General features: G+C 32.3%; 2 protein-coding genes across 2 annotated transcripts; one reads left to right on the top strand and one right to left on the bottom strand.

The window, feature by feature from the left end:
- Positions 1-1,709: 1,709 nt before the first annotated feature.
- On the bottom strand, positions 1,710-13,185 carry LOC140451379 (dynein regulatory complex protein 9-like). The gene is made up of 5 exons (XM_072545149.1): positions 12,901-13,185; positions 9,943-10,283; positions 7,974-8,158; positions 5,036-5,275; positions 1,710-1,865 (listed from the first exon to the last, which is right to left on the bottom strand). Exons 1-5 carry the CDS (start codon positions 13,116-13,118, stop codon positions 1,782-1,784), a joined length of 1,068 nt encoding a protein of 355 aa, XP_072401250.1. The 5' UTR covers positions 13,119-13,185; the 3' UTR covers positions 1,710-1,781.
- A 552-nt stretch (positions 13,186-13,737) lies between these two features.
- On the top strand, positions 13,738-23,520 carry OXA1L (OXA1L mitochondrial inner membrane protein). Its single transcript, XM_072542941.1, has 8 exons — positions 13,738-13,897; positions 13,949-14,038; positions 14,185-14,280; positions 14,806-15,214; positions 20,573-20,802; positions 21,595-21,759; positions 22,001-22,274; positions 23,309-23,520. The coding sequence occupies exons 1-8, from the start codon at positions 13,835-13,837 to the stop codon at positions 23,473-23,475; spliced, it is 1,494 nt and encodes a 497-aa protein (XP_072399042.1). The 5' UTR covers positions 13,738-13,834; the 3' UTR covers positions 23,476-23,520.
- Positions 23,521-24,930: the final 1,410 nt, after the last annotated feature.

Below are 24,930 nucleotides of genomic sequence, written 5' to 3'. Positions count from 1 at the left end.
TCAGACAATGAGGAAGAGAACACTGAATTAGAATAGGAAATAGTAGATCAAGATTGAAATTCGTGCAGAAATAATGTGCAAAGTGATCATTTCCGAGTGTAGTCAGTTCTTCTTCTTTAAGTTCCATCTTCTATCAAAGGTTGGAAATCATCATGGCTATGCGGATGCTGTTAACTGCCGCTCTAAAAAGTTCTGCACTACTGCATTCAAACCATTCGCTTAAGTTCTTAAGCCAGGATATTCTTCGTCTTCCCACATTTCGCTTTCCTTGGATTTTGCCTTGCATAATAAGTTGTAATAATGCGTATTTTTGCCCTCTCATCACATGTCCTAAGTACTCAAGTTTTCGTCTTATGATAGTTAATATTATTTCCGCCCCATTTCCTATCATTCTAGTACTTCCACGTTTGACATTCTTTGAATCCATGATATTCTTAGGATTCTTCTGTAACACCAAAATTTAAGACGGCAAACTTATTCAGATGGACTTGTTTTAGTGTCCACGCTTCCAAGCCATAAAGAAGAGTAGAGAACACGTAACATCGAAGCATTCTCAGGCGTAGTTCTAACCTTATATCCCGACAACAAAAAAACTTTTTAAGTTTAATGAATGATGCACGTGCTATTTCAATACGTGTTCTAATTTCTTTGGTTTGGTCTACATCTGATGTTATCTCAACACTCTCAATTGCAGTATCTTCAATAGTCAGTTGGATATTTGCATGTGCAGATTTAGTCATGATCATGCATTTAGTTGTCTTTAAATTTGTCTTCAGTCCGTACTCATGACAACATTCATTAAAGCGTTGCATTACGTTCTGTAAATTATTGTTGTTATCCGTCATTATTACTGTGTCGACTGCAAAACGTAAGTTATTCAAAACTTCTCCATTGATAGACATACATTCTGTTGAGTCTGAGAGCGCTTTTCGAAATACCGCTTCACTGTAGACATTAAAAAGTAGTGGGGACAGCACGCAACCCTTGCGGACTCCTCTCTGTATTTTGATATTTTGGGTGTACTGGTTGTCAACTCTTACCCTGGCAGTTTGATTCCAATATAAATTAGATAGATATAATTTTAATTAGATAGATATGTTTTTCATATCACGACTGGCAATAAATAACTGTAGTCAGTTACGTTGTGCTAAATTAGTCGTTTGCTAGAACATAAAAAACTGAAAATAATTATTCTACCCACAAGAACCCTAATATCACAGATAAAAAAAATAGTACTCTTGTAAGATTATAAGAGCTTTTGTAGGTCTTCTTGTGCTATTTAGGTAATGATTCTCAAATGCGTATACAGCTCGTTTTCCCACGAAACATACATCAGCATCATCAAAAAAAAAAAAAAAAAAAAAAAAAAAATACATCAGCATCATCGTGGACACAGCTAGTACTGTCAGGTCTACGATGATTCTCTTAGAGCAACTAAAAATTCAGCCGGGCCGAATATTCTATGTCCAAGGTATCTCAATGGCATGGCTTTAGTTAGCCAGTTCTCCATACTCTTTACTAGAGCCTGTTATACTCTCTACGAATAATTAAGCTCACATATAAAGCGTCTGCTGGGGGTAGAAACATGACTTCTTGCTTTTCTTTCGGATCTGAATTCTATATAATTTTGATTTCCTTTGAATCTGTTGATAACATTATTTGGGTCTTGAATTCTTTTACAATTTTATCTTAATTAAAAAGAGATTCAGTAGAAATAATAAGATATATTACATAAAACTTATAAAAATAAAGGTATATGTACGATTTTATTCACTAATCATTTAATCTTCATCATTTTTCTTTTTATGTTTCTTTGGTTTATAAGGACCTATGCCCTTAATAGTCATAATTGCTCGCCACCAAGTCTAAAATATACAAAATTTGCTTAAATTATCGGTAAATTGTTATATAAAAAAGTTATTTCGATAATTTCATTTGCTTTTATTATAGTTTCCTTTTTTCCCCTCAAACTAATCCGTTTATTATGCATATTTCTGAACAAAATTGATCTTCTAAAGCTCTGAAAAGACTAGACTGGCGGAAAACCGCCAGCTACGCCGAAGATCAGGAGTGGCTGATGCTGTAGAGGGAATATCAACACTGACGTGGAACTGGGCAGGTCACATGGCTCGAATGATACAGATAACAGACCCACAAAGCGGATACTGAAATGGAAATCAAGAGATGATGCCTACCGAAGCAGAGGTTATTATAATTATTCCACGTTGCAAAAGACAGAGAAGCTTTTAAAAATGTGGTCGCTAACCTCCGTTAATGGGGACGGCATAAGAAGAAGAAGAAGCAGAGGTCATTCACCAACACTTTGGACTGACGATCAACATGTTGTCATAGGAATTGGCAGCAAGAGGTACAAGATCGAAACAGGTGAAAAATTATGAAGAAGATCTATGTCCAGCTGTGAACAGACGATATCAAACGGGAAGATTAAAATATGATACGCAGGTAATATCAAGAGACAGCTTGTCCGTAAAGCTGGTCTGGGAGAAAACTCGAAAGGAAAGCAACCACTAGGGAGACCAAGAATACAGTCGAGATATAATATTGCAGCAGATTTACGCGATCTTAATATTGAACTATAAGAGGAACTAATAATGGGATAGAAATTTTGCAAGTGGCGATTGTTAAGTCAGCGATGAATAATTGGGTTGTATTGCTAGAGAGAAGAGGAAATAAGGAAATCAAAATAATATTTCATGAAGAGAAAAATGAGGAAGACTTACAGTGAATGGTACATCATCTCAAATTGAAGGCTAATGATGGCTAATATCAAAATATATCAATATCAATTTATGAACTATATCGAGGAAAACCTCAAGAGACAAGTGGCAAAAGCAAATATAATAGCAAAATGCCTTAACGATACAATATATTGAAACAAATATTTAAACTTAGAAATGAAAACGATCATAAATGTTTTTCGGCTTATCATGACATACATCGCTGAAACGAGACCAGACACTAACGCACGAAGATGCCAAGAAACAATTGAAATGAGAGTTCTAAGAAGAATTACAGAAAAGACACTGATGGACAGATCTGTATATCAACAATACCAAATTAATTAATATTTAAATGGGAATAAGCCACAATTAAAGGTTAAAATACATTTATTGACGTTTCAATTTCCACTTCGGAAATCGTTCTCAAAATACAAACATTAGTAAATTAAACAAATTTTGTTTTTGTTACTTAGTGAAAAATTCTTCTAATAATTTAATTTTATCTGACTCATCTATATTGACAATTCAGACATACATTATACATTTTAAAGTAGACGACTTTAAAATGATATTGCCAATATTGTTGAGTTGCGTTCCTGGGACGACTTTACTTATAAGATAGTTCATTCGATTACATGAAATCAACTTTAACGTGAGAATATCCGTCAGAAAAAATCATAACATGTAATTCGTCTTTAAAAAGACAAATACATGCCATGATGACAGTAAAATTCTCCCGTTAGTGATTCCATAGTAAATTATGAGGGAATCATTAAATCCTTATACGATAGAGCCAAAATTACTTGTTCTAACGAAAATTCGTTCTTGGAGGAGAAACATTTGTTAACAACTGTTTTATTAAAAAATTATTATCCTTTATCGTTTATAAATAAGGAATTTTCAACAATCGATCGAATAGAACAAAACAACTTAGAACGAGATCCTACAGCATATACAAGGAATAATACGAGGAAAATAACAATACCATACATAAAAGGATTATCGGAAAAGCTTAAAAGGATAGGAAATAAATTCAACATTTCAACAACATTCAAAACAACAAACACGTTGAGATCTATTTTGTCCAAAACCAAACCTAACAATGAACAAGAAAGGACAAAGAATTGCATTTATAAAATACCTTGTGAATGCGATCAGTTTTATTTAGGTGAAACATCAAGGCCATTAAATGTTAGAATAAGTGAACATCAATCCTATATTAAAAATAGAGAATTTGATAGATCTCAAATATGTAAACATGCATGGGATAATGAACATAGGGTTCAATGGAATGATTCAAATATAGTCCTAAAAGAAACTGATGGTAAAAAGAGAAAAATCAAAGAAGCGGCTCTAATTATGCTAAATGAGACCAATTGCGTCGCGAATTCCTCGGCAGAATGTAGTAGGATCTGGTTACCCATATTGAAAGAGGAAGTTATTAAAAGGAAAATACCAGTATTGGTAAGTCAGTAACATATAGAGAATACATCATTTATATTTTTTAAATAACAAACATATAAAATCGGAATTTGGTATTTATTGAAGGTAAACTAAATGCAAGATAAAATACTTACCATGTCGGGATAGTATTATGAGGTTTTTTCCTGGTTTTTCCCTCATAATTTACTATGGAATCACTAACGGGAGAATTTTACTGTCATCATGGCATGTATTTGTCTTTTTAAAGACGAATTACATGTTATGATTTTTTCTGACGGATATTCTCACGTTAAAGTTGATTTCATGTAATCGAATGAACTATCTTATAAGTAAAGTCATCCCAGGAACGCAACTCAACAATATTGGCAATATCATTTTAAAATCGTCTACTTTAAAATGTATAATGTATGTCTGAATTGTCAATATAGATGAGTCAGATAAAATTAAATTATTAGAAGAATTTTTCACTAAGTAACAAAAACAAAATTTGAGAACGATTTCCGAAGTGGAAATTGAAACGTCAATAAATGTATTTTAACCTTTAATTGTGGCTTATTCCCATTTAAATATTAATTAATTTAAAATGCCACAAGAAAATAGCTTCAGAACAATATTAACAATACCAAAAACAAGTATAAAAGAGACAACGTAAATGATTGAGTACAATCAGAAGAGCAATCTCATGAAGAGAAGAATACAATGATCACATTATTAGCATAGCAGAGAATAGAATAGTTTAAACAATTTAAGATAAGCCACCAATCAAAAGAAGAAACATAGCTCAATGTAGAATGAGATGTAATGACTATATCCTAATAGAATTAAGAAGCTAAAAGAATAAGAATACTTACCTGAACAATCAATGATGCCCATTTAACATCAGCTTCACGTGCTTTTTTCTTGTGCATCTCCTTTTTGTAAGCCTTCCACTCGGCCATCTCCTTCTGTCGTTTCTTGTGTTCCTGTAGAACATTTTTGTGAGTTATAGACATCGCTTCTAGTTTAGTTTTCATTTGAAGCATCTCCGCTTCTCGATTTTCTATTTCATTGTCGTATCTTTGAACCCAGTAGTTTATGCTTTCCAAGCAATTCTAAAAACAAACAATGGTCTAGCTTAGATGAGAAAAAGTAACTTTGAAATTATTGAAATTGTTGAAAACTTGAAACTCTTTATGCCTTCTATAGTGGAAATCTCGTTTTGAAACAAAGTTATGAAACAGTGATCTTAGTTTCCTCACTGGCAGTTTAAGGATCTTTTCTGGTTCAAGCCTCAATTGACTAGTGAATTATTGCCTCATATTACGTAGCACTTTCCACTGGTATAGGACGTGTATGGCAGTCTCTTCTTCCATTTCGTATTTTCTGCTCCATAGTTCATTCCGCTTATCTGTTTTGTGTAGGTGAAAGTGCTTTCTCAAATGACAATGTCCAGTCACCATTTCAGTGACCTTTATAATCGTCCGTTTATTGCGTTTCATCAAATTTTCCGAGAGTTCTTTATCAATATTCTTGATTCAGATTGATGGACAATAAATTGACATGAAAAGGATAAGTAATCAAGTAAATAAACCATTTAAATCTAAAAACGAAAAATACTGGCTGGAGGCCGAAAGTTAAAACTATCCTTCGACAACAATCTCATTTTATTTAATCTCTTATTAAATCAATTTGATTTATGTAATCAAAATGTAAATATGTACCTGTAAATTCAATAATATCATTGTTCAGAAATGCCAGTCGTGTAAAATCGTAGTAGTGACTGAGGTTTCTTGTATTGCACATGAACGAATTACTTGAAGTACGAACAAACTCAAGACAAAATTTTCCCAATATGTTTTTAGTAAAAATTAAAAAAAAAAATGGAAAACTCTACGTCTTGGTATGTCATCCTTAGGCAGAAGCCATGTTAATATGCTGTCTATCTAATTGCTGTTCTAATTTTAGTATATAGAGCTCCAAAAGAAGAGGAAGAAGTATATTATAGGAAGTCACTAAAAATATGGGCTCAGTAATAAATCTTCAAAACCATAAGATAAACTTTAGATGTACCTTAAAAGTCCCATATCAGAAAACCAAAGTTTAATTTCAAATTATACTATTGCTTGTCTGTTAAGTAATAATAGAAATGAAAATCGTGTAGTGTGAAGATGATAACGTCGTGTAGAAAATATAGGTAATCTGAAACAACTTTATTACTTAAAACACGTATTCAAATATTTAGAATTACATACAAAAAAGCCCGAAGAAGATCAGAAACTTTTGAAAAGGACGAAAATTCTTTACTGTTTCAGTGAAACATTTTGAAGGTAAGTAAAGATTGAAAATATTAGCTAATGCTATTACCATAAAGTGGTAAACCTTAAAGAGAATAAAATATTTCTCTCTTCAGAGAACTTTTAATACAATTATAGGTAATAATATCAGTATGAGGCCGGCTTTAGAAAATACAGATCTACTGTAGACCAAATCTTCTCATTAAAGGAGATACAAACGACTTGTTATGAAGGTAAAGTTCCCCTGCATGTTTTGTTTGTGGATTTTAGACAAACATATGATAGAGTCGATAGAGTCAAAATGTATCGAGCAGTGGAACATTTGGGTATATCAAAGAAACTGATCCGGCTAGTTAAAATGACACTAAATAACTCTACGTGTGAAATTGCTTGGCAGGGTCACATATCAGATGAATTTACGGTTGCAAAAGGCTTGAGACAGGGAGATCCTTTATCCACTACATTATTCAACTTAGTGTTAGAAACTGTAATCAGAAAATGCAGCTTGAAAGTGGAAGAAACAATCATGAAAAATGAGCACCAGTGCTTGGCATTTGCTGACGATCTAACGATCGTAGCAAAAACCGAGAAAGAATTAAGAAGAGTTGTGAAGAAAATCATCGAAGAAGCACAGAAATTCAGATTGGAACTAAATGTTGACAAAACCAAATATATGAACATGGGAGGAAAAGAAGGGAAAAAAGAAGACTTTAATTTGAGGTCTGTAAGTGGTAAAAGCTATAGTTTTAAAAGGGTGGATAAATTTGAATACCTGGGTGTAGTTTTCGATGAAAATGGAAAAGAGAAATGGGAGCTCGAAGCCAGAATAGCAAAAGGGAATAAAAAATTAGGTAGTTTAAGGGGCCTACTGAACTCAAAATACGTTTCTAGACAAGGTAAACTCAGAATATATAAAACAGTAATTCGACACACAGTAACATATGCCGGTGAGACATGGACATTAAATAAGAAGGAAGAGGACACTCTGGAAAGATGGGAAAGGAAAATATTGAGACGCATATACGGAGGACGGAAGACAGAGGATGGTTGGGAGAGAAGAACCAACAATGAATTAATGGCTTTATACAAAGAACCTACCATTAGCAAGTTCGTCAAGGCACAAAGAATCAGATGGTTGAGACATGTGGAAAGAATGGCAACAAACAGAATGCCTAAACTAGTAATAACCAGAAAATTAATCAACCCCAAAAGAAGAGGTAGACCCAGAACGAGGTGGATTAGTAAAGTGGAGGAAGTCCTTAAACACGTGAAGGTGAGGGACTGGAAAAGAAAAGCACAAAATAGAAGCGAATGGAGAAATATTGTACACCAGGTCCTTTAGAGTATCTAAGAATATAGTATATACATATTTAAGTTAAAGTTTTGTTTAACATAATTGTAATTAGTTAATATTAGGAATATGTTTTAAAAAAAATGCCCTGGGGTCTGTTGTGCGTAAAAATAAAAAAAAAGTAAAAAATAAATAAATAAATAATGGGTAATAATATTCAGTTACCACCCTATCCTCGTCTATATATTTGTTGAATTGATAATGGCATTTTTTCTCTAGCTCAATTTTGTCTCTGCCTTCTTTTGAAATGTTCCAAAATTTTTGTTCACGTTCTTTGCAAGTAATTCGGTTTTGTTCTACGCGAATGATCTCCCAATTGATAAAGTACTTAGTTTCTAGACGACCATACACTAAAAAACAACAGATAAATCAGATAATAACCAACAAATAATATCTTTATCAACGTCTGCTTTGTCTTGCAATTTTTAGAAGGCTCAGATTAAGGCAGAAATCTGAATTGTGTTTCGAAACTATTTTACGGATTTATTATCAGATGTCGCTATTGCGTCCGTTTCGAAACCATTTTAGTGTTGCTTCTTAAAGACAGGAAAGATTTATTTTTCACGTTGAGAACGCCTATGAATATCTGTTCTGATGAGCCTTATTAAGGCGAAATACGTATAAACAGATACATAGACGCTTTGTACGTGAAATCAAATCTTGACTGTCTTTTTCATTAAAAAACAACAGTTTGGACATGAAATAAGGTTAGGTTAGGTTAGGTTAGGTTATAAAGATTAGGTAATAAGGTTATCAATATCAGGAAGTATGAAGGTGGGCTTAGAAAAAAGACAGTAAAATAGACGATTAGAAAAGTTAGAAGGTTGTGCTCATATATAGTTTTTAGAGCTAGTAGATGTATTGTATATGTATTTTTTCTTTTGACATTTTAATATGTATTTAACAACAAATATAATAACCAAAACAGTCAATAAGTTTTTTGGTATATACATAAACGTAATAAACATAACATTAACATCTCTAAATTTTTCAGCAGTTTTTGGAACGTTTAATATGATACAGCAACTTATAGCTTTAAGACCCATGTTATCGGAAGAGCGCTTTAACCGCATACATTTTCCCAGTAAAAGTTAGGTTGCCTTTTTCATGGTTTCAGTTTTTTTTTGTCACTAACAATGCTTTTTGGAACTTTCACGGTTGGCTCTGGACCACAAGTTTTGTAATTAATGCTCTTTTGGCAAGTTAATCATCTCGTAACATATTAGCGGATGGCTCTTGATACCGCTCTCGGAGATTTTGGCGCCAGGATGTTTTTCTTCTGCCTGGGGCTCCTCTTCCGATGATCTTGCCCTGTATTATGAGGTGTGGAAGGTTATACCTCTCTGGATGTCTCATTACATGGCCGAAATATCGTAACTTTAAATTTTTTATTGTTTTTGTTACTTCTGTACTCTTTTTCATTATGTGTAAAATTTTATTTCATGTGTAATTTATCAACTTATCCTTAATATTCGTCGGTAAATCCACATCTCAAAGGCCTCAAGTTTTTTCATTTGAGTTGAGAGAGACTCCGTAAGAGTCCAGCTCTCCATGCCATACAGTAATGTGGAGAATATATAGCAGCGTATTAATCTGATTTTAAGGTTTAATGTAATATCTCTATTAATGAGAATTTTCTTTAGGTTATAGAAGGCAGATCTGGCTTTTTCAATGCGAATTCTCATTTCTTTGCTTATATCTCAGTTATCGCTAACATTGGCGCCCAAATAGGTGGTATTGTGGATTATTTCTAACTCTATTCTAGGATCCACACGGGATTTTAAAACCAGTATGTAAACCAATAAGTAACAAGATAAGGATGTCTAATTTTATGAGATAGGGCTAGTTGTAGGTATAATTAATTTTACCCGATACTAAAACTAAAATCTGTATCTTTTGTAGAACTGATGTTTGTAGTCAGTAAAAACCCTTAAATTTCTTATAAAAGTTGCTGGCTGTTATAAAGTACAAGACTTCTTAGTGGAGGTTAATAAAAGGACAGGATCTAATACAAAGATGTTACCATCAAGTACCAGAAATGAAGAGAGAAAGAGAGTTTAGAATTAAGATATACGTGATACGTGTATACTACTATATAACGATATAAACTACTATATAACAAAAGAAATATTACCTATAGCGCTTTCAACATCAAACGCCAGCTTCTTAATTTTTTCGTTAGTTTCCTCTATAGTACGTATATTATCGAAAGTCTCATTATTATACTGTTTTCTTAACTCCTTAATTACCTTCAAATTATTTGATTTATCTTCTACTAGTTTTTCATCGTCCAACATCATGTTCCTAAGGGCATTGATACATGTCTCTAATATCTTGGTAGTACCGTTGTCGCGTAGTTCTGTGGAGGTTTCTTTAATTATATTCGAAAATGTATTAATATCAATAACCATTTTATCGTAATTAGTACTCATGAAAGGGATCCGTGTTTGTGCATGGTCCTCGATTCCTGTGTATCTAAAAATTATAAGAAACTAGTAATACAGATTATGATATTAAAGTCCGCATAGACATCTGACATCTGACGCCTCCTGGCCACCGTATTGTCAGCGAAAGTAACTATTATATTGTACAATATTTTATACGAATAGGTTTGACAGATTTTTAAAACTTGTCCTAGAAATGGTCAGTAAGTAATGATCTTAATTCATGGAAGAACCTTCGTGAAAATTGATCAAATATGCTTGTTTTGTTTGAATTAAATTTGCAAATTTACAATCTGCTGTTGAGAGGTATTAGTAAATGTGAATATTGTAGATACTGATATTGTAGAGGAGAAATTACTCACCAATAACACTCCCAATACTCACACTAATAAACTAAATTAATGTTGGATTAAATTTAAAAATGATATTGAAAGTGAAATTAAAATTAAAGCTGCAATTAAAGAATGAAGTCTGTTGGCCAGTGTCTCTTCAATCTTCGTCTGACTACTGGTTAAAGGTGTAGTTGTCTTGCTTCCTTGTTGGGGTGGGCTGGCAGGTGTTCTGGATAGTTTCTTGTTAGTCTGCTGATTTCTTCTGCAACGAACTGTATACCAGAGTCGTCATGCAAGATTTTGTTACTAATGTACCACGGTGCACACAGAACACCATATGGGGCGGCACAAGCAACAATGCAAGGGGTGAGTCTATTTTGAATTTCATCTTATCTGAAGGTTTGGTTATATCTAATATAGGAAATAAGCCAACTTTTGTCACTAAGGCACGCAAAGAAGTGTTAGATTTAACACTATGTACAGGCAAGATAAGTAATATATTAACAAATTAGGTTGTGTCTGACGAACCCTCATGTTCGGATCACAGACATATACGATTTGACCTTGATATTTTTTCAACGGAAATTAAATACAGAAATCCTAGAGACACAAACTGGGTAGGATATAGGGAGTCCCTCAGTAAAAATCTCGGGGAAAGTATGATCTTGTTTAAAGACCTAGAGGTTATAGATTCGGAGGCAGAAACGGTAAGGGAAGCTATTATGGCGGCTTACCAGAAAAACTATCCAGAAAAAACAAGGAAAAGTATGGGCAGTAATACAGTCTGGTGGAACAATGGCTTAAAGAGGATGAGGTCGGAAGTCTGAAGCCTGTATAACAAAGCCAAAAGTAGCCAAGACAGGGATGCCTACAGGTATAAGCTAACGCTATACAAAAAAGAAATTCGGAAAGCTAAAAGGAATTCATGGAGAGAGTTTTGCGAGAAAATTACAGATATCTCAGTATGTTCTCGAATCCATAAAGTCCTGGCAAACGATGGTGGTACAACTAAAGAAGTAGGTTTCCTAAAGAAAGCTAATGACAAATTTACGGACACCAAAGAGGAAAATCTTAGAGAACTGATATATACACACTTTCCGGGCTCAACAATTCTGGACGATGCAGATAGGCAAAACAACATACAATAGATCAAAGCTGAGTAGGCCAATGTCTACAGATTGGGAAATAGCCACAGTAATCACAAGACCAAACAGAATTAGATGGGATATAAATAAGTCTCGGCCATATAAGTCTCCAGGGACATATGGCATATATCCAATACTGTTACATATGGGATTAGAGGTATTGATACCACACCTATGCAAGCTCCTCAAAGCCAGTTTAGCATGGAGGGTCGTACCGGAAATATGGCAAAAGGTTAAAGTCATATACTTGTCTAAGGTAGGTTAAGTATCAGACCTAACACCAAAGTCATATAGACCGATAAGCCTATCATCTTTTCTATTAAAAACGCTGGAAAGGCTTCTTGATAGGTACATCAGAGACGAAGTGCTAAAAGATAATGCTCTAAGCAATCGTCAATATGCATACCAACCTAGTAAATCTACAGACTTTGCGTTGGATGATCTAAATAGGTTTATCTCAAAGTCAATGGAAGACAAAGAAATAGCAATACCTGCTTTTAGCAATAGAAGAGGCATTTAACAATGTTACTTCCAGACAGTTACTATGAGTAGACGAGGCGCACCTGCAGTAATATTTAGATGGATGAGGGCATCCCTACAGAACCGGACAGGAATATCCACTCTGGGTAAAGGGGACAAATCAAGGGATACATTTCCCGGTAAGTATATCTAAGGAGGTGACACTTTTCCAAGCAGAAATAACGGCAATCCATCACTGCGTGGAAAAAATAGAAAGGCAGGAAAGAACGTTCCGTTCAGTTGTCATCTTCAGAGATAGTCAGGCAGCGCTTAAGGCATTCTATTCTGTAGAGGTCAATTCTCTACTAGTATGGGATTGTGTGTGTCCCCTTAATAAACTAGGAGACCGTAGCAAGGTTGCGGTAGCCTGGGTACCGTAGCACGAGGGTCAAAAGGGCAATGAAAAAGTAGATAAAATGGCCAAACAAGGCTCATCAATGCCATTCATTGGACCGGAACCCTTCTGCGGCGTTGCAAAGACAGCAACAAGAACAGCTACAAGGAAGTTCCATCAGGACAGATGCGCCTGGAATATTTTTGTACTGGTTTTAAAGTTTATAAAATAAACGTTATAAATACTATCCAAATTGATGCCCTATTATAGACTATGCTTTAAAAATAGTTTTTATTAGGTATAAGTTGAATTATATACCTGTCACGAAGAGTTTCATATTTAACAACATCGCGATCCAGTTCAATGGTATTGTGCATATTTAAATGTCTTAATATATTAAGTTGCTGTAGACATTCATCAAAAACATTATTTATGGCCTCTTTGACGAACAGATTTACTAAATGGGAAGATGATAAATTGAAAAGACTGTCTACTTCTTTGTCTTCGAGAGAAGGTTTCTTGTGTTCGGTATCCATCTTATATTACAAATAGAAAAATACTCAACTAAAAGTAAACTGTCAAAATTATTTCTTTAATCCTTTATTATTTATATCAATGTCATTTTGATTTTAATAGTTTTTCTTGTTTTTTCATCTTGTCTCATAGCTATAGTCAGAATATTTTTCAGGAATATAGAGTGAGAAATTAAGTAAGGGATGCAATAAAAACTAATAAGAACTTTTATTCATTCATTAATTCTTTCAATTCTTTTCTCTATCCCTAGAATCCCTATTAGAATGTTTGTAGAAAATATTAAGAACTGATGTACCCATTTATGTTTAATATTATTTTCAGAATGCTCTAAAATGTGTTGCTTGCTTTTCATATTATTTTAGCTCTTTTATATATAAAAGAATTGATTTCGTGAAATTTTCTGTAGAATTGGTTGTCTATAAGAGGACGTGTGGAGGATAAACTTACATGGAAAATTAAGATAATTTGTTACATAAATCACTAAAGTAGAATAAAGTAATATGTTTTAAGTATAATGTAACAAAAATATTACTTATATTCTTTTTGGAGTTATTAAGATTACAATTTTTTTTCTGTTTTGACACTAGCTTAATAAACTCAGTGGAAAATTGAAAAAGAAGAGGAAATTCTTTTAAATTTTATTTAGGTTATATCTTATATGACTGTATTTGTTAATGATTTAATGTAAAAATTAAATTAAATAACACTAATTTGTACAATGTCTCGATATTGTTCTATAGCTTCCTGTCAGAAATTAACAAAATCAATTAAAAATTCATTGGTAAGTTATAATATTCAAAATACTTTTCAGTTATTTACACACACTTTTTAGAACTTGAAAAATGATTATAAGGAAGTCGTTCAAATATGTTTGCAAAGTAAGAATGTAAAGAATACATCCAGCTTTTGGAACAAAATATTGGTAAGTTGTGCATTCAATTTTGCTTTTGAATTACAGTGTAATCAGTATAGCCTATTAAAAAATATTTTTGTTTTAAGTAATCACTGTATAATGTACTATAAGTACCATTATTGGGCTGTTATTATATTATATTGTAATTATTCTAGAAAAACATTGCGAAAATTAAATCAAATAATTCTTCTGAGGCCATTAGTGTTTTTTCCACCAATATTGCAGATCAGCGGAATGACATTAACAGGAAGGTATGGTATTGTTATATTTATACAACTATTTAATATTTATAAATGATTACTGTTTATTAATCACTTTACTCTTTTACGTGGTAGTTAATCCATTTAGTCTCCATTTGTTATATTATAAAATAAATTCCTTGAAGATGCATACTGTCTAAGTTTGACGAATTTCACCTATTTAATTACCTTAATTACAGTGGTGATTTAAACATATATCTACCTTGGAATAACACCTTCATATCACAAAAAAATTCAATTTTGCAATAATAAGGCCACCATACACAAATAAAAAGGTCTATCATAGGCCATTATACTTTTTTGGAATAAATGATGAGACCATGACCCTCAACATGTTAATTATTATTATTGCTATGTAGTCTACTGGCCAAATATTAACCTGTAATCTAATGGTTTTGTTCCAATGCGGCAATTTATGATTAAATAATAGTATGGAAAATAAGAATTAACTTCATAAGATAACTTCTAAAAGTTTTTCTGGTTTATTAAGTAATTGAACATAATTTATGATTTTAGACTAAAAATCCAAAACTATTACACAAAGAAATCCAAAAACTATGTAGCAATCTCCAAAAGCATATTTCCCAAAATAAACCATTAGCATGGTCCACTGCAGGAGTTGCAGCAGTAGGATCCACCAATCCAACAGTAACAGATGTACCAACGCTTGACAGCAATATTAATGCAGTATCTAGTGTTACAGAAGTTAAAGTTGAACCTATAATAGAGGCCATACCAGAGCCACCTGTAGTTCCTGAAGTAGTTGAATCAACTGGGGAAGTGTTGAATCAGTTGAATGCTCTAGGAGAACCAACTTTCGCGTCTTTAGGTTTGGGAGGTTACAGTCCTGTAGGAATAGTACAGAATTGCTTTGAATATTTGCATGTAACAATGGGTATGGAATGGTGGGCAGCAATAGCTATAGGTATGTTATAAATAACTATATATATATATATATATATATATATATATATATATATATATATATATATATATATATATATATATATACATCCCGCTATCCTTTAGAACTCTTTTCACGTTGCAGTAATTTAGCATCACCAAGAATTGCTATCATTTTCTATTTATAAATTGTGTATGTTCGTTTAGGGCACCCTTGTAGGCTTGGCACTGTTGTCGGTTTTTTAATATTCCGATTTTTTTTATATATTTAATTTTTACATCAAACCTACGTTTTAACATCGAGCGGTAAAATCACTGTATTTGGCATCATTTTAGAGCCAGTAGATGTTGCCGGTATTAATCCTTAAAATAATATTTTAGATACCTAAATATCGATCGGTTGTTTGGGTCAAGTTCGAATAACGACATTGAAACTACCTGCTCACAAGTTGCAGTCTCAACAGGTTTTTTTCTTCGTTTAGATGTTATATTTATTTAACCTAGATATTTTTGCCCAGAGAATCGTGTAGGGGAATATTTTACATAAATTTTAATTTACAATCTGTTTAGTCGACGCTATCGATGAATAGTTTGAGATAAATATTATGGTTTTATGGGATTAAGGCCTTTATTATTGGTTGTGATTGTGATAATGTTTGAAATTTTGATTTCCATTCCGGAAATCGTTCTCAAACAACGTTTTTCTGTACAAAATGTGTATACACATGTTTACATAATTAGTACAATAAACAAAGCTATTGTAAAATAATAGTGGAAATCAAAACGTTAAATATTAGTTAATTAAAAATGTAATTTTCATCTCAATAACGACCAATAATTGTGGCTTAATCACATAAAAAAATAATATTTGACTTTGACCATGCCATAAGAAAGTAGTTCACGGAACCTCGCTAAATAATTTAAAAAAATCTTATACAGAAATTTAAATTCTAAATAGTATGAGGGGTAGCTGACGAAAAATTCGTAAAGACGTACAGTTGATTTTGCTTTGTTTTTTTAAACAATCTTAAAAGGCAAAAAAAAATAATTTTTTGCTTATAAAACGTTTTGTATACATTCTAAAGAAAAATAATTTAACTAATAGTTGTAGACCATAAAAAGCTTTTTAATTAGGAAAATACCAAATTTAAATACATAAATAATTAATATAATTCCAAAAAACCGTAAACTCTATGATATTATGTTTGTAGTAATTTATAAATAATGTTAATAACTTTGTTTTTGGCCTAACGACAGGCAATTATGGCAATTGATGAGTTATTAAAGTGTGCTAAATATCAAGCAGATCAAAAAATATTTTACAATTTATTCAATTTGTTTATGACAGAAAGCGATTATTTAAACAACTGTACTTGTCCAAACAGTATGACTCTACAAGTATTTTGTAACTTGCAATCGATTCTTTTCGCTTTTAGTTTTAGGGTATATTAAAAAAACTTTAACATATTATTAAATTTTTTATTAAAAACCAGTTTGAATAGGGGACTTTTTGGTTTTTAGACCACTTCACGTTTTTTCAGTTTCTTTGACAAGTGAGGATTATCTATTCGCTTATTTCTTAATATGGGCTATGAGCAATTATCTAGTCAAGTCAACACTATTATAGAAGTTACCCATACTTTTTTAGTAGTCATTCAGACGGTTCATCTTAATTGTCCCCATATGGAACATAAGTCCGAGAAAAGTCTTAAATTCTGTTTGTGTTGTTTCTTTCCAAAACGCAATCCTCGATTTTTCTGAACGACTTTGTGCAAATATTTCGTCAGAGTCAATCAGAGTCACTTCCACCATTCATTTAATCTACATCGTCCTCGCCAGATGCTTCTAACAATGATTGTAATTCAGCAGTGGTCAATCTACGTTTATATTCACATTTAGCTTTTTTAGATGTCGAAGGCATATTATTTACATCCATCTTTTTATAAATACTATAACTCACTTTTACGGAGGTAATTAACAATTAAAATGTTCTACTAAAACTATCAACTTACGACTTCCAATACTATAAGGCCACTTGAGGTATAATACGTTTTTACTCAATAATAATTCCTGTATAAGTAAAATTGTTTTTTAATGTGCTCCATTGAAGCACACTAGACATATTCCAGTTTTGCCATCACATTCTTCAGAGTATGTTTTAACTTTTCTATCGTCCTTTCTACTAGTCATGCTTCTTCTTAAAATTTTGTTACATCTTGTACACTTTCTTCTCTTTGTATTATCTACATCGCTTTGCCTGAGATGGTATTTTTGGGTGTAACTGTTCGTGAGGGTTACAACATTTCTTTATTTGCAAATGCCTTCGCGAACCCCAGTCTGAACTCAAGGATAGGTTGTCGCTTTTTTACGTTTTCTATTATTTAGCAACTAAGCATTTACTACTGCGGTATTAAATGCGGTATTAAATATTAATTCCACTGCCACTTTCCGGTACCACTTCAGAATTTTGCGTATTGGGCTTTGGTAAGAAGCCACTTAATCACTAAAATCAACACTCTTTTTCACCAAGTTATAATCGAGAATAGTTTGTGGTTTTAGTACTTGTGTATAATTTTTCTTTTCATCTGATTAAACCAAGATATAACTATTATGTTTAAATGTTGTAAGGATTAAAACTGGTCTTTTGTCGACCCATTTTATTACTTGTAAAATCAATAATGGGGTTAAGTTTCATCGTGAGTAACTGGTTGCAATTTTTTTAATCGAGATTTTGGTTTTACATGTTTTTATAGTAAAACATCTGCACATGAATAATTCGTTTCTTGAACAATGATTTCAATTCATCGACCAATAGTCTAAAATAAGGTTTTATTACGTCGTCCGGAATATTATAAACTGGTTCTTTTTCACAAATATATTGGAAATATGGTTTACATTCTATATTTAGAAAAATCTTTTACTGCAACTCTTGTTCCCATAAGACCGTATGTTATAAATAAATATATTCCTATAAGAATTATCTTGAAAGATGAAAAAAAATACAATAAAAAAGTGCAATATTAAGTGTTATTTAAAAAATAATAAGTCATTCACGGGCGTACAGTTAAAAACAAAAGTTTTCAGTGTTCTATTGCTTGATTATTATTATCTGGTATTCTGAAAATGTTGACATTTTTTCCTGGTCTGATCTCCCTCAACTAACGTCATCTTTCTTAATTGGTGGGTTGTATTGATCAGGTCTCTTTAAGTGTTTTGTTGCTATCCATAGTGAATGATCTTCTTTAGACAATGTACTAATGTAGTATTCAAATGTGGCATTGCGTACATCATGTAGCGCTCATCTTAATTGTCTGATTATCTACCTCTTGCTCTTTATTTTTCGACTATTAGTTGTATAATATAATTCGGAGTGTTATTTGTCTTTTCTTGATTTGGAATTGTTAATCGTGTAGCTCCATATGAAATAGTAGGAGATGAAAACGGCAGCATATTCATCCATAAAAAAAAGGAAACGCGATAAAGATATCTGAAACAACTGTTTTATGTTATAAGAGATGAAATAGTCCGAAATTACCAAAACAGGTGAACAGGGCACTATAAAGAGGAAGTAAAATTAGCTATGAAACAGTTTGAATGAGAAAAAGAAGTAAGCTTAGTAGTAGTTAACTACTTAGTATGTCGAATACATACTAAGTAGTTAACTAAAAGTGGACGTATGCAAAGAGATGTATGACGTAATCGTATGGTATTCGCTAATAATCCTGTCACGTAATATGCCACACACTTCTGTGCGTTAATTCGTTTACGCAACCAAGCCTCTTTTGACATAACATATATAGGAGCAAAGATATATACCTATAGTCCTTTTAGTGTTGATGTATTTGATTTGTACGTCGTAGTATTCTGTTAGTTAAATGGTACCATTTGAGGTACTTTACGTCACGATTGGACTAATAGGATCGAAGATACATAACTAAGGCCCTTTTGCCAAGCTACTCTATTTAATTTTTATATCTCATTGTATTACATTAGTTAAATTCTATCATTTAAGGTACGAAACGTCATGATTGGACTAATAGGACCGCAGATACATAACTAAGGCCCTTTTGACAAGCTGATGTATTTTATTTTTCTATCTTATTGTATTCGATTGGTTAAATCCTATCATTTGAGGTACTGTACGTCACGATTGGGCCACTAAAAACAAAGATACGTAACTAAGGCCCTTTTGACGTGATGTTGTATTTGATTTCTATGTCATTGTATTCTATTGGTTAAGTGCTATCATTTGAGGTATCGTACGTCACGATTGGACTAATAGGACCGAAGATACATAACTAAGGCCATTTTGACATGCTACTCCATTAAATTTTTATACCTCATTGTATTTTATTTGTCAAATCCTTTCATTTGAGGTACTGCACGTCATGATTGGACTAATAGAACTAAAGATACACAACTAAGGCCCTTTTGACATTGTTCTGCATTTGATTTTTCTATCCCATTGTATTATTTATGTTAAATCCTATCATTAGAGGTACTATACGTCACGATTGGACTAATAGGACCGAAGATACGTGACTACGGCCCTTTGGACATGTTGCTGTATTTAATTTTTTTATTTCATTGTTTTTAATTGGTTAAATCCTGTCATTTGAGATACTGTACGTCACGATTGGACTTATAGAAACGAAGATATATAATTAAGGCCTTTTTGACATGCTGCTATATTTGATTTTTCTGTCTTATTGTATTTTATTGGTTAAATCCTATCATTTGAGGTGCTGTACGTCGCGACTGGACGAATTGGAGCGAAGATACAATAGGTAGTTGCAATATATCATAACCCGTTACTTTTAACCAAATATGATGCCAGAATGATTTGTAGATGAAAAAAATATATATATATTCTTAAATTTACTATTTCGTCGTGGGTAATATTATATTCAACAACGATGCCAAATTTCTGATGCTAAAATGATTGATAATGAAAGTGGGATATACATTTTCATGTATATAATGGCAGCGAGTAAACGGTAAAACCCTGAACTAAATATATATAATATTTTCACTGTACCATCATTTTAGACTCAAACATTTTCTGGAATAAACTTATATAACTCAGTAAGGGATAAAAAGAGAAAGCGGATATTTTAAAATACCAACACGGTATCAAGACTCTAATCAATGAGATGGTTAAAATTCTTGTAACAAGTACGGGAAAACAGTTATTAAGGTCTTGTAAAGTAGCGTCGATATACAGATGCTACTTTGCAAGACGATGCTAAATTGATGGTAAAAGCATAATGTATCGATGCGAAAATGATAGTAGGATGTATATATATATATATATATATATATATATATATATATATATATATATATATATATATATTTAATCTATTTACATATGTTTTAGGAACACTAGTGATCAGAATTTGTCTCTTCCCTTTGGTGATTATGGCTCAAAGAAACGCAGCAAAAATGAATAACTACCTCCCTCAGATGCAAGTTCTTCAATTGAAGATGACTGAAGCTAGGCAAACTGGCAACCAAATGGATGCTGCAAGATATTCGCAAGAACTTATGATGTTCATGAAAGAAAAGGGGTTAAACCCCTTCAAAAATATGATTGTTCCTTTAGCACAGGTGAGGTCGTTAGTATAATAATATTGATTGAATTATAAATTATATTTCTATTGAGGTACAGGGAAAAGTCTTTTAAATGTGTTCTAAAGGGATTAAGTTAGGTTAGGCTCAATAGGAGTGGGCTCATACCAAGTAATCACCCTTCTAGTTGACCTAAAAGGTCTATTGTGGCTATCTAAAAGGATTGCAATAGTCTACAAAAACAATGTATTAATTGAAGTTATTAATAATGTGAGATGTATAGTAGGTAATATAATATTTATCTTCTGCAATTAACTTGATTCACTTTATAAATAATAAAATTATGAACAGTTTGTTTAATTAGCCACAAAACGAAATGTCTTAGACTATAGCTACTCTAACCCAAATGAACATATCAATTGTTCCAGGTGTTGAATGGGGAGCTAATTGCATGTAGCAGACTTGAGGTAGCATCTTGAGTACCAAGGAGGGATAGCCTCCCCTGGGGTGAGAGCTCTCTAAGTGCCTCAGCACCTTGTTAACACATAACAGAATAAGTAGTAAACAAAGCCAAGCATTTGCAAGAATTACGAGATGTTTGTCAAAATAGAAATATTTGATTAAGGGTAAAATTTAAAGTGTAGAAAAATAACTGTAACTTTGTGCCTTTCTTTCTCTTATAGTCTAAAATCTAAGCTGTAATGCTGAATACAACAATACTTCCATTTTTATGATTTTTCAACATGTTTTAGATATTATAAATTGTGTTCAAAGCACTTGATATTTTAAAAAGTTAATTAGAAGTATCAACAAAATCCCTCTCTGTTTCAGATGCCCATCTTTATATCCTTTTTCATGGGTCTCCGTCAGATGACAAATGTTCCTGTTGCCAGTTTGAGCACCGGGGGATTATTTTGGTTTACTGATCTTACATTACCTGATCAATATTTTCTATTGCCCATTATTACAAGCGCAACATTATATGCTACTATTGAGGTTAGTTGACAAATATTATTTTCAAGTAAAAATTTTTCGGTAATAAACAGAAATTATGTAATACAGCACTAAATATGTAGTAAGATGATTACTGTATTAGTTTTCAGATAAAGAAGTCCTCCCAACGTCTCACTGCAAATTGCCGTAGCTCAATTTTACATATCACAATTAAATTTTTGTTTATATGCAATTTTAAATCAATTTTACTTCACTCTTTAATAAATATTTAATTTTATTATAGTTAGGAACAGATACAGCTAAATTGTCTTCCCAAAACATGCAGTTAATGAAGTATGTATTAAGAGGATTACCATTGATTGTATTACCATTTACCGTCAACTTCCCTGGTGCTATACTCTGTTATTGGGCCTCTAGTAATTTAATTTCGCTAGTTCAAGTTGGTTTTTTGAGAATACCTGCTGTTAGAGAGTATTTCAAAATTGAGCAGATGCGTAAATTTAAAGCTGAAGAGATGCCTGTGAAACCGAAAGGTTTTAAAGAAGGTTTGAAGGATTGTAAGTATTGAAAATGTATTCATTACGTTTTAATTAAACATCTAATGTAAAATTATCTGTTCAAATAATAATTGGTATACAAATGTTCCGCTTTCGGGACAATTTTTTCTTATTTTCAGTATTTTTGTTTTTACCGGAGACCTCTTAGACCAAGGCGGACTTGTTTTGAGGTGGATGTGACAGGGGACATTCGGATTTTTGTAGAAAAATTTGTGTGATAACTTCAGTAATGATAATTGACTTTTAATCCCTCTCAAATAGGTCAGGAATAAAAATAAAAAAATTAAAATATTTAAAAATTACTAAAATCATTGTTCTTTTTTATTTTCCTTGCTTGTAACTTTAAAACGATTTATTTTGGAGCAACGGTCCAAAATTTGGTCCTAATGACACAATTGTAATCTGTTAGTTAGGATCGCTGGTTGTGGCAGCCAATGTGTTAATTATTAGTATTTTGTTGAATAGTTTATATAAAATAAAAAATGATCTGCAAAGCCTACAAAGTCAATCTATACAGGATTGACCACTCAAGAGTCCAAACTGATATTTGGTAATATTCATTGGATATTGGGAAAATGCTGAAACAGGTCGATTTTTATTACAAAGTTATCATCTTTAGACGATATATACATCATTTGTCAATCACTCCCTTCCAGTATATAAACCCTTACTTTAAGTAGGAAATACACCATGTGTGGCACATCATTAGACAGATATTTCGCTAAAGAATTCAGGCATCCATGACTTTTTTCAGTGTTACACCTAGGAAAAAAAGTAAATGTTACGCCTATGTTGTGCTAGTATCAATTTCAATTTTTTTCGCCACGTCAAAAACTACATTGTAGATAATTTGCAACATTAATAGGAAACTTTATTAAATGTAAAGTAAATAAAAATTAAAAAAAAAACTAAATTTTAAATAAATAAAGGATTTTCACAAAATCTAATAAATATTTCCAATTATCACTCTTTTGAGTTATATATTAAATAGAAAGTATTTAAGTCGATCGGAATACTGATTTAAAACATTTTAGCGTGGGAGAACATTAAGATCACAAAGGCGTTAGAGGAAAGAAGAAGATTGGACGAATTATCCTTCCAACGTGCAGGCAAAGGACCTATAGTGAAAACATACAAATATGATCCCACTAAACAAGTAGATCCTAATAAGACGACTCCAGTTAGTGCGAAAAGTAGGTGAAGCAGTTTTTGATTTATAGTTCTAGAATAAACCATGTTTATTATTGTTTTTGTTCCTTTTTTCCAAACCCCTTACCTTAAAAAAATAATTTCCAACAAGACAACCTTTAAAAAATAGTTTTTAAAAAGTCATAAGTGGTTTTAACATCTATAAACCTCAGCTCCACTCGGCTTATAAAATACCAATAGAGAACTGAGAGTAATTTACTTTTACAACGCTGTATCGAAGGACCAGGCAGAATTCTTGAAGAGGAACTATGTACCAAGAAGAAAAAGAAAACATGAATCTCAATTCAACAGGGTTCTTTCTTACATCAACCTCTGGCCAGATTTCAAAACTTAAGAACTTCAAGGAAAAGATATGGCAAAAATATGAGAAGACCTATTGATCCAAATCCAATAAAATTTGTTGACCAAATGAGATACGCAAACGTGTCTAGAACATTGAACACAGCGTACAATGGAAAGTATGGTAATGAGAAAATCAAAGAAACAGCACTCATCCTACTCAATGAAGAAAAATGTGTGGCAAACCCATCAGCAGAAGGTAGGAAATTTGTTAGCTAATGCTGAAAGAAGAAGTCAACAAGAATACACCAAAAATAGAGAATTAAGAAACTCATAAGACACTTATCTTCAATCATACACAATAAATATGCAACACATAGTACACTAACACTCTCTCACACAGACGCTTATAGCACATATTAATAATTCCATACGGCAAATTTCCTCCCTCATATATGTTCAGTCAAAGCTTGGTGTTGTGTAACTGTTCAGTGGAAAATGGAATCTTGAGTTCTTCCAGTTACTTGTTGCTAAATATTATTTGGACTTCCCGTGGTTTTAGTCAAGAACACAAGACCGTAAATTAAACTATTTAATACTTCTATGTAAACGTTATAATATGAAAAAACTTAATTGTTTGTAATGAAAATAAAAAATATTACAAATATATTAATATGATATTATACTACATGTTGTTACTTCGATGAATTGAAACAGAATGCGTTTGCCGGAGGAGGGTTGGTTTTACCATCTTTCCGTTAAGAAGTAACGGGACTTCTTACTTATCTTCCCTTAGCGACAAGCTGTTGCCAAGCCATGCTTGCGCCGTTCCAAAGACGACAGGTCCGTCGTCAGGTCATTTAGATTTTAACACTTGGATACAACACAGTGTCTATTTTAAATGACATAATCTCGTCAACCAACTTTGACGGTTATACACTTTTTTTAACAAAATTATTAAATAATTCGGAGTTTAAATCCAAAGGTCAAATTTTTGTAGTTAAAAATATAAATATCATTACAGTTAATTGTGGCTTAATCTCATAAAAACACATCATTTTAGTTAATTCTACCAATACTTTTGGTATTCCAAATTCAATCATAGCCGAATATATTAAGTCTCAACAGTATCATATGCTGCCATAATGGCAGTCTATGTCGTGCTCCT

The sequence above is a fragment of the Diabrotica undecimpunctata genome, chromosome 9 (genome assembly GCF_040954645.1).
Source record: "Diabrotica undecimpunctata isolate CICGRU chromosome 9, icDiaUnde3, whole genome shotgun sequence".
NCBI classification, from domain to species: domain Eukaryota; kingdom Metazoa; phylum Arthropoda; class Insecta; order Coleoptera; family Chrysomelidae; genus Diabrotica; species Diabrotica undecimpunctata.
Note: the sequence above shows the minus strand (reverse complement) of the source record. Positions and strands in the feature narration are given on the sequence as shown.

Coding starts and splice junctions, on each gene's coding strand:
- LOC140451379 (XM_072545149.1), bottom strand. CDS start 13,118: ATGGATACCGAACACAAGAAACCTTCTCTCGAAGACAAAGAAGTAGAC. Junction 10,284..12,900: donor TATGAAACTCTTCGTGACAG/GTATATAATTCA, acceptor TATAATTTTTAG/ATACACAGGAATCGAGGACC. Junction 1,866..5,035: donor GGGCATCATTGATTGTTCAG/GTAAGTATTCTT, acceptor TGTATATTTTAG/ACTTGGTGGCGAGCAATTAT.
- OXA1L (XM_072542941.1), top strand. CDS start 13,835: ATGTCTCGATATTGTTCTATAGCTTCCTGTCAGAAATTAACAAAATCA. Junction 15,215..20,572: donor GTGGGCAGCAATAGCTATAG/GTATGTTATAAA, acceptor CATATGTTTTAG/GAACACTAGTGATCAGAATT. Junction 20,803..21,594: donor TGATTGTTCCTTTAGCACAG/GTGAGGTCGTTA, acceptor TCTCTGTTTCAG/ATGCCCATCTTTATATCCTT.